The sequence below is a fragment of the Mycetomoellerius zeteki genome, unplaced genomic scaffold (assembly GCF_001594055.1).
Source record: "Mycetomoellerius zeteki isolate Tzet28-1 unplaced genomic scaffold, Tzet1.0 scaffold74, whole genome shotgun sequence".
Taxonomy (NCBI): Eukaryota; Metazoa; Arthropoda; class Insecta; order Hymenoptera; family Formicidae; genus Mycetomoellerius; species Mycetomoellerius zeteki.
In genome coordinates this window covers 24,284-34,313 of record NW_017257764.1, presented here as the reverse complement: position 1 = coordinate 34,313, position 10,030 = coordinate 24,284, and the positions used below count along the sequence as shown (strand labels likewise).

General features: G+C 39.8%; 1 protein-coding gene across 1 annotated transcript in view; it reads left to right on the top strand.

The window, feature by feature from the left end:
* Nucleotides 1-8,910, top strand: part of LOC108729503 (SLIT-ROBO Rho GTPase-activating protein 1) — a 73,894-nt gene extending 64,984 nt beyond the window's left edge. Inside the window, 3 exon segments of the mRNA XM_018458654.1 lie at nucleotides 934-992; nucleotides 995-1,206; nucleotides 5,054-8,910. Of these exon segments, the coding sequence (XP_018314156.1) occupies nucleotides 934-992; nucleotides 995-1,206; nucleotides 5,054-6,376 (1,594 nt within the window). The 3' untranslated portion in view covers nucleotides 6,377-8,910.
* Nucleotides 8,911-10,030: the final 1,120 nt, after the last annotated feature.

The following is a 10,030-nucleotide window of genomic DNA, read 5'->3' as shown; positions in this document are numbered from 1 at the left end:
CAAGAGCCGTGTTTGACAGATGCAATGCTTGTATTGCTGCAAGAGGTGCACATTTCGAACAAAATCTTCATTAAAAAGTTTATAAATAAAATAATTAAAATAATAAATTAAATATATTTTTTTCTTTTTTCGTGATTTCCTGCGAAACAAAGCAAAAAGGAGCATATGTCTATAGGACTTTTTTTCTTAGTTTTTTACTCCTCTACACGCTCCCGAAGTTTTGCCATTTAATTTGGAAACACCCTGTATATAATATATTTTTTTTAATATACAGAACTATAGATCTAATTCTGTGTGAATTTATATACTACGTATGTAGTCTTTTAAAATGCGCACCGAAATGATTTTTGTGACCGAAAAATCATTTCGGCACGCAGTTTAAAGGACTACACACGTAGTATATAACGTAGTTCACACGGAATTATACAAGCACCTTAGATCCAGCTAGACCGTTAAAGACTTTTATTTCCTATTGGTTGTGTTCTCACATGTACGGTCCTATGAGATTTAATATTGTATAAATATAATTGTTATTACTAATATTATAGCAGTAATAATTACGAAACTGGAGCTCCTAGTTATATTTATCTTACCATACAATTATAATCACAAATATTAAAAATTTTTCTCTTAATGTAATTTAGTCTCCACTCTCTATATGACACATAACGTTAAATATTGATAATTTTCAGAATGTTAAAGCAAAAATTATCGTGTTCATAGCTCTCTGCAAGTTTCATTAAACTATATGACTCATTACTAATTGGGAGACAATTTCTTATAAAATATATGTGAAGTCTTCGATCTTTGTCAAGATCGTTGTTTAAATTAAATTATCATTTATAAGTAAATTTACTATTTAATTTGTGCTTTAAATCCGAATTTATTATTTAATCAAGTTTTAATCTCGTTTCATTTCTGTATTTTTCTCAGGGATGAGGAGCGTGAGAAGGAACTTTTAAAATCGTCCAGCGAGGAATCTATGCGTAGAAGATGGCGGATAGCGTATTGTCGAGCAACAATTCGCCACTGATGGGCCCGTCGGCGAATCCGAGCACCTGGTCGTCTGGTGCAGCGTCCGACATGTCATCGTCCGCCACGACGAACATAATAACGGACAATAGTAACGCCAGCGGTATTATTGCGTCCGTGGTGACGAATGTGCCCTGCATCTCGTCATCGGCGCAGCCGATCATCAGTCGAGAGGTATTAGAAACTACCGTTTAATAGTTGATCTGACTCAATCTATGTGCCCGATTCTCTCTCCTCCTTGTATTCGCTTTTTGGCGTGTATTTGTCGCACTGTTAGCATACCGACGCACCGACGCGACGCAGAGTTTTATCTCTGTACTCTTCACGACGCGCACTCAGGTGCATGGCTGTTCGAGAGTTACAAAATATCTTTTTTTTTTTCGTCTTATATTCTCGAGCGAACGAAACCGCCGTTTGCACAACACAGATTGACAACACTCTCTTGCCTTGCACTGCACTTGTATGATATCAGATCCTCATATCGTTTCGTTGTATGATCCGCGCAGTTCTCTCATGATCAAATGTTAAATTCCTTTTGCTCTTCATGAAAAAGTTCTCGGGGAAAAAAAAAAAAAAGTTTAGTGGCTGAATAAATTCGAGGGTTAATTCAACAAGTTGTCGTTTGTCACGAAATGTATGCGATCGTTGCCGTGATTTTGAGATATAGTATAAGTATCCGAAAGAGTTTCGCGGGCAGAACTGACAACGCAGTTGTCATGATGCAGAATTGGGGAAGACGATGAGACGTAGGAGAGCATTTTGCTCTTATAGAGACGTTTTATTTTTTAAGTTAACTTCACAGTTTGGTATAGCACACGAGCACTTGTAGGACTTTTATACGAATTTGTACGATACATCTGTAAATAAAATATAAATACACATGTTTACTTTGTGCTGCATGTCCTCGCCTTGTGGTTGTTCTTGTCTTGTTCGCCACCTGTTGTCTTGTCCTTCATTGCACCGTTTTTTATTATGTGCGTATGTAAGTTTTGATTTTTCTTCCTTACGTTTTTTCCTTTTTTGTTAATGATTGTTTTAACGATTGGGATGGTTGATGTGTTTCCAGATATACGTTTAGTCTCTTGGTCCTTTAGTTGGCGAGAAAAGCCGTGCTGTTTTCACGCGCCGCATACATATACGCAGAACGAAACGTGGACTAAAAACTGTTCGATAAAACTGATCGTCAGTGTTGTTAGTTGTGTGACTAGTTATTTTTATGATTGTCGTGTTGTGTCGTTAAGCTCGCGTGATTAAGATTTCGACGATAGAATGTGTTCAAGCTTCTTTTTCTTTCTTTAAAAAAAAATTTTTCTTTTATCGAGTTCTGTGAGAGTTTCCTAAAGTTTCTTCGTAGAGCGAATTTTCCCTCATCGATTTGTGGATGAGATAAAAAGAAAAGTCGCTCGCGCGCGGGGGACCTGCTTGTTTCCAGCGGATATCCTTTCGGCTTTCGAGGTGAGTAAAGAGAGTAATCTCACTCATTGCAATAGTTTTATATAGCCACTATTAACTCATCCGGAAAATAAAGAGAAAGAAAGAGAGGTAAGCTATTTCACCGTTTATTACGACGGTATGTGTACCCGCTTATGTGTACCTCATTGTCAGTTTTACGAGCAGTTTTTAATCTTGTCCCCTTCAAGTGGTATTGTCCTGTGTGTGTGCATGCGTATGTGCGTGCGTGTGTGTACTTTATCCCTTTATACTTGTGCGTTGATTTGCATGTAACTGATTAGCAATAATATCTCGAAATTTCACAATTTTACGGACGCTATTCCAAATCGATCGTGTTTCGAGAATACTTTCTTAAAGAATGTTTAAAGAGGAACAGGAAGTTTGTATGATTAAATTGGAGGAAAAATTTGTGAATTTCTTTCAAGGAAACGAATTAAGAGACAAAGTTTTCGTTCGAGCTATTATTGATTGTTACGCAGGGTGTTCTCGGGTTAAATCGCCAAACTTAAAATATGAATTTAGAACTTCAAAACAAACAAAATTTTTCTCTGGAAATTTGTTCATAAATACCTCTTGTGATTTTATTTTCTCTGAAGCAAAAAGTGGATGAAATGCCTGTTAATGGTTTTTAATCATTAAAGCAGATAATGCAAGCACGCGAAGAAATTACAAACGTACAATGTCAATCAGCTTCTCATTCTATCAGGTAGGTGCAATGTTTATCTCAGGGTTGGAGACCATCATTTTGAATAAAACATTCAATAATTGTATTTTGATTATTGTAAAGCAGTAAAAGAAATAAACCTAAATTATATTCACATTCCTATATCATAGTTTTGTAACTTAAGAGAAGTCTCTTAAATGATATCTCTTAAACGAAGCGTTTGCGAGGAAACTTCTAGAGGAAAATTTTGTTTATTTTGAGATCTTAAATTCATATTTTAAGTTTGGCTGTTTAACCCGGAAACAGATACTATGTTCATGATGAATTTGGTCACGATTTCTGGACTTTAAAAAAGCAATTTATTATTTTATGATCTAGTTTTCCTGAGGACATTTTGTTATAAATTGAATCTGAAAAAAATAGATAGAAAAATATTATTACAAAATGGTAATAACATAATAATGTTAATTTTTACGCGAAAATTCGAGTTTTATGTTTGTTATCATTTTGTAAATTTTTCTAATAGTCTATTTTAGGTTTAATTTGTAAAGCAAAGTGTCCTGAGGAAAACTGGACTAGAAAATATAATAAATTGCTTCTTTAGAAATCACAGAATTGTGGCGAAACGCTATGTACTCTAAATTTTCGAGCTCGTTTTAAATGTAATACACATATCGAATTCGATAGGATCCACTTAAGGCGCACTGGTACACATTAAAGCCGTCGTATACGAATTGACGTAAAAATGTATGCGTTTAATATAAATATAAAAATGGATTGTACCATGAAATCTTCGATACACTTTATTGTGCTATTAAATAAAATCTGGTAAAAAATCTGTTGTTTTTATAATTCGAAATATTTACCGTTTACTTTTACACAGATCAAATCAGTGGACAACGGTTTTAATATGCACTATTGCGCACTAGTGCGTCCAACCGAATTCGCTAATAGAAAACTTGTATATTTTTAATAAGTTTTATTACACAATTTAATTTTCTATGTCTGAAATGTAGTAGTAAATAAGAGAATTATGTCCATTTATTCTTGTTCCTAAAATAAATTGATAATTTTCATCTTCAACTTAATCATATAAAGTCCACCCTTAATATTACTAGATGGAAATTTCTTGAAATCAATTTTTTTTTATTAATGTACTTTGTTTAATTACATAATCAGCACTCCTCTCATTCGGTATTTACATACATATATTTCACGTTGTCGTTATGTCGTGCAGTTGTAAACTATTCACGAATTATTTCACTCGCCCCAATTTTTATCTATACACGTTGTTACATAGAAAATTATCTGCAGGGTGTCCCACTACCATTGGATGGCCTTTCTAGAGATTCTTACAAATTCGTCGTTGACATCTTTATAAAATTTTAATAACTGTGAACGTTATTTGCTACTTCCTCTTCGTTCTTAATATTAAATGTGTCAGCAACTAATTTGTAATTTAAATTGTAATTTAAATTTTAGTCTAGGCAAAATTTATTTAAAAATGAATGAAAAATAGGACTCCATCGCCTGTTACGCTGATTCGTTTTAAAAGATCGACAAAGTTTTGGTCATTAACATATTTGAAAATTATGATGATATTTCAGTATTGAAAAAACAAGTATAAATTCTTTTATCTCGGTGATTAAAAGATACATCTATTGGTGGCGAGACTCCCTGAATAGAAGGAAGAAGACGTGATTCGATAATAATTCGACAATAATTCGTATCTCGTTACAGCGCGCACGATCGCTGATAGATCAAGACGACGTTGTATCTGCGTATTCCCCGCAATAGTAAACAAGACCCGTCTGTCGGCTTCGCTCAGGCAACATATACCCATTTAGCCCCTCGCTTAGCGCGCGCTTCGAGTCTCGCTGCGATTGTTCCCGTGACTGTTTGCAGGCTGACACCGTGATTCCGTTGAGGCCAGTCAGAGCGTCTTCCCCCACGGAAAACGAGATGCATTCGGAGCAGCAACATAGGAACAACGCGGACGGCGTTCTCCAGATCGCTCTGGAGAACAATGTCGACAGCATCGACGGCGGTAGCGTGAACTGTGCTCAGCAGCAACGAGGCGGAAACAGCAACGAGGAAGTCGCGAGCGAGGATCTGGTTAGCAATGTACTGACGGCAATGTCGTCGCTGGACGGTATCGTAACGAAACGCAGCGCCGGCCGAAAACAGCAGTATTGGAAGTCGCAGAGCGTCGGCGAGAGCGTAATGGCGCAGCAGCATCAGCAGCTGTCGCACGCAAACTCTCTGCCGACCTCGACAACGATCGTCACAATAGCGGCGATGCCGACGACGACGACAACGACAACAACAACAACAACAACAACAACAACAACAACAACAACGATGACGACGACCATCGTGACGCAGGACGACGAGTTGCACCAGGAGTCGCAGCAGCAGCAGCAGCAGCAAACAACAACCAACTTCTCAGTGAATCGTGAGCTTTGGCAGCGTCGCGCCACCTCGCAGACGCAATCGACCCCCAAATCGTCGTCCTACTCCCGCACGTCTCAGGAGTTCCGCGAGATGCGGCAGAAACACACACCCGATCTGGTGATGGATCTGCCGTTGTCGGCGCAGGACCCGGTCGGCAAGAAGTCTGCGTCGTCCAGCAGTCTGAGCAGTTCGGACGAGGAGACGACAATGCCGTTGTCTCTGCTGGCGCCGCAGCAGCAGACGCCACCCACCCGATCAGAGGCGGCCACGTCGCCGACCGGCGGTCCAGAGTCGCCGGACATGAGTACCGCCGCTGAGCGCTTTGCCAAGCAAAACCAATGCACCCTGAAGAAAAATACAAAGACTGCGAATTCGGAGAACGCCATCGCCGCGATCGGTAATAACAAGTTGAAGCGGATCGAGACGGCGGAGCACGACGGAACGAGTGCTATCGACGCGGAGAACGACGAGATCGTCCGGTCGGCCAGCTCGAATCAGATCGTTATTGATGGCGGCGGCGGCGACGGCGGTAGCAGCGGAGGAATGCTACTTAGATCACCTCTACCACCGCGCTCCACCCCTAAGATCGTTGCCAAATTCGCCGACATGCACCTAACCGGCGGCAGCCAGGTGGTCTCGTCGTTTAAGCCGCAGGTCAAGGTTAAGCCGACGATCCTGCGCAAACCGGTGTTACCGTTTCCGCATCCGCATATGAGCCCCGAGCTTGCGCGCAAGATCGAGAAACAAGCGCAGAGCGCAGAGCAGGCCAATTAAGATTGTCATTGTAATAGACCCGAGCGGAGCCGGGGAGGCTCTCGCTATTCATATTCGCGATCGGCGCACGCTTGGCGTTCTGGGCCGGAACTTCCTGTTTGGCAGGCCTGTCTTCCGGTTTGCCTCTTTTCAGTCGCCGCTGATGAAAGTGATACCTAGTCGGTCGGCGATATCGCGTACGTTTTAAGGAGATGCATCATGCTTAGTAAATCAATTAATGGTAATATGACATCAATGTTGTAATTTCCTACCACAGGAAATGTAACTGTTACGTACAACGTGTGTAATATGACATTCACATTGTTGAATGGAAAATTATAATATTGATGCAATGTTATTGCTATTGTTTACCGGGGCAAGTTCATCTCCCAGTCTGTAAGATCCGCTCGAATCGCGGTCGCTCTCGGACGATGTTACTTGACAATAACCGTTTTCCCTCTCGCACGCGTAAATCATCGGAGGAGATGCGATAACGAAACGGAAACCCGAGTCGTCGCTGCACCGGGACGTCAAGCTGACCGTAACCGTGTATCGAGATTGAATTTCCGAGGTCTCATCGATTTCGGAGGCGTGTTGTAAATTTAAAACAATATACGAAAGCGCGACCACCCATCGACCAGTTACTCCGCCCAGTCGCGAGGACTTGTATCGTATTAATTATCGTGCCCGAGAAGAAAGGAATGTCGCCGCGGGATAGCGATGCGGGAGCTGAATTGATGATCGCGCGACTGCGCTGGATCTGGCGCGTGTTCGAGCCAAGACCACGATGCTATCCTCGCGGAGGCGAGTTTATTTTTTCTACAGATGTTTTCCATTTTCGCTAATTTTTTTACCAAGTGATCCGCGCGAAGCGATGTTTCTAGTCATCGAGCGAAGATAAGAATAAGAGAAAAAAATAAAACGAGAAAAAGAGCGAGAGAGAGAGAGAGAGAGAGAGAGAGAGAGAGAGAGAGAGAGAAGGAGCAAGAAAGATGTTTAGCGTCGAAGAACGTGAGTTTGTAGGGTTGGACGACAGTATAATTTATTTTTTAGCGCGTTGTGCCCGATGTGTACGCCAATGATGAATTTTCCTGCTATTGTCACTATACACTTGACGAGCACTGTCGCGAGCCGCGGCGAGCGCGTTCAATGGTTCCTTTATGTGTGAGCGAGTGTCAGTATGAAAAGAGGGAAGAAAGAAAGAAAGAAAGAAAGAAAGAAAGAGAAGAAGTGGAGATCTATACAGCACAGATTTCCAAGGGATGTCTTATAGATGTCCAAAGGACGTTCTGAGATCGTTTCCAGAATGTCCCAGAGACATTCTTAGGACATCCCTCGGATAAAATGTAAGGAAGGACGTGCGTGCTGCTCGCTAATCTTCTCATCTTTCCAAGACATCTTCCTGGTCATGGGTCCAGGTCTATTTTTTTCTCGCGTTGTAGAGCGGAAGTGAGAGTGAGAGTGAAAGAGGAAATGGTCCCCGCGACTTTATTGTAATAGGATACATTATACTACTATGTATACCGCGTGCCGATCTTAATTGTAGGTACTAACTAATCCAAACAGCGATGTTCGATATATTCGAGATAAAAACAACAGAGAGAGAAGAGAGAGGAAGAATCTAGGTCTAAGTGATTTACGGCGACAACGACGACGATGACGCGAATATTTATCGATTGACGCGGCGTCGTCGAGCTGTCGTTTATTACACTTCTGGTACCAACGAGACGAGAGAAAAGAAAATTATAAAAGGAACACACAGAGACAACACACTCTCCATAACTTACCTCGATGTTATTCCCACATCGTCGTCTCCCCTGTAATCGATCGATGGAAAGGAGGAGAGAAAGGAGAAACTTATATTTGTGATTTAACGATTATCGTATACACGTACACGTTAACACGCAGAAAAATGTATACCGTGTAATCGCGTATTCGCGAAAGAAATCCGTTCGCTCGGCAGGATTCGCGCGTTTAAACTCGCTTCCTCACTTTATGTGTATATCGACTAAATGTTTAGCACGCGTTAAGTGGTTCTGCCGTCGCCAGCGTTGTCGCTATCCTTATCACGGATCGATATCTTAGCACTTACGATTGTGATCCTATACACTCGCGGAGGACGTCGCCGAATAATCCTCGCTTTTAATTCCGTCAATATAGACTGAGTTGACAATTTTCACACCAATGTAAATTAATTTTAAGGTCTTTTTTATTCCTACACTAGATTGCACTAGGACTCTCTCGCTTTCGCCAAATATTAAATATATACTTATCTCACTTTAAGTTCCAAAAGTGTACCCTAGTAGAGCCACAAAAAACGGACCATTAGTCTCAGTTTAACTTACTTTTTATTCTTTTCTAGTTCGAATTGATAAATTAAACCGAGGTTAAAGTAAATCTACATTAGGAGAAATGGACTCGGATTAACCTTTCAGAACTGACGTCAAAATCTCCAAGGTTTGGAAACTGGGCCTAACAATTACTAACATTGGATCTATGAGATCCATTTAATATATGTTAATTAAAAGGCACTAATTAATTTCAAGGAACCAAAATGACACAATTCATGTAAAGTAAAGTGACTATTAGTTTATTTTAATAAGAATAATCCAAATTTTTACAGATGTAACATAAAGAAAATTTAATCGTTTTGTGTAAAATAGTGTAATTGCTACAATAATAGATACAAGAATTAAGAACTGATAGTAAATTCAAATAATAATGTATCTTTTATCACAATATTATTCCACAAAAGAAAATTGAATTATTTTTGTTTATTACAGACTCTTTATTATCCAATAGAGTAGGTCCAATAGGTCCACGTCAGCTTTGAAAGATTAACAGACTTTTCTCTGATAGTGCTTCAATAGATATTTTTTGTAATCGAATCTCAAGTATTCGGAAAACGCGTAATTCGCTCAAAATCACAAAAGCGAATAACGGTAATTTGTAATTTATAATTCGCGAGGAATATTCTATTTTTAGTAATGCGTATCTGAAACATCCGCGGCTATGAAAAAATTGATGTTGATACAAAGTAAATCCGTCGTTGTTGGAATTAATGTCGGCACGTCGAAGATTGCCATATATTGAATGATTCGGAAAGAAAGTCCGAGCACGCGATAGCACTGGCTGAGACGTGAGAATCGTTTAACATTGCAGGCGCTATACCCACCGCACCTATGAAATACCAAAGCGAAAAGAGAATACGCCCCTCGTCCACGTTGACTCGTACAATAATTTGTGATTATCGATCCTCACACGGTCTTTCCGATTTTTAAATGCTGCCCTATCGTTCTCTCTTTTTCTTTTTTTTTTTTATTGTCTTATATTCACGGATTGCGTATTTTTGTAATCTCTCCATTTCTTTTTTTATACGGCGCCGATTACACGCCGCACGATAACGATTTTTAATGAATCTGTAAACGTAATTTAATACGACATAATTATGTCAATTGACATGTATAATTTAGTGTAGCCATGTTTTATCAGTGGATGATCTAAGAGGAGCATAATATTTTAATCGATCGTTTCTCCCATTAAGGCTAATGACACATATGGATATCATAATAAACGAAACTTACAGGCTATACTATATTATACCAGCAAACGAGGTTTATTCGTGCCGACTACATCGGCAAATTCCTCCGCATCCATCCCGATTTGCGCTTCGAC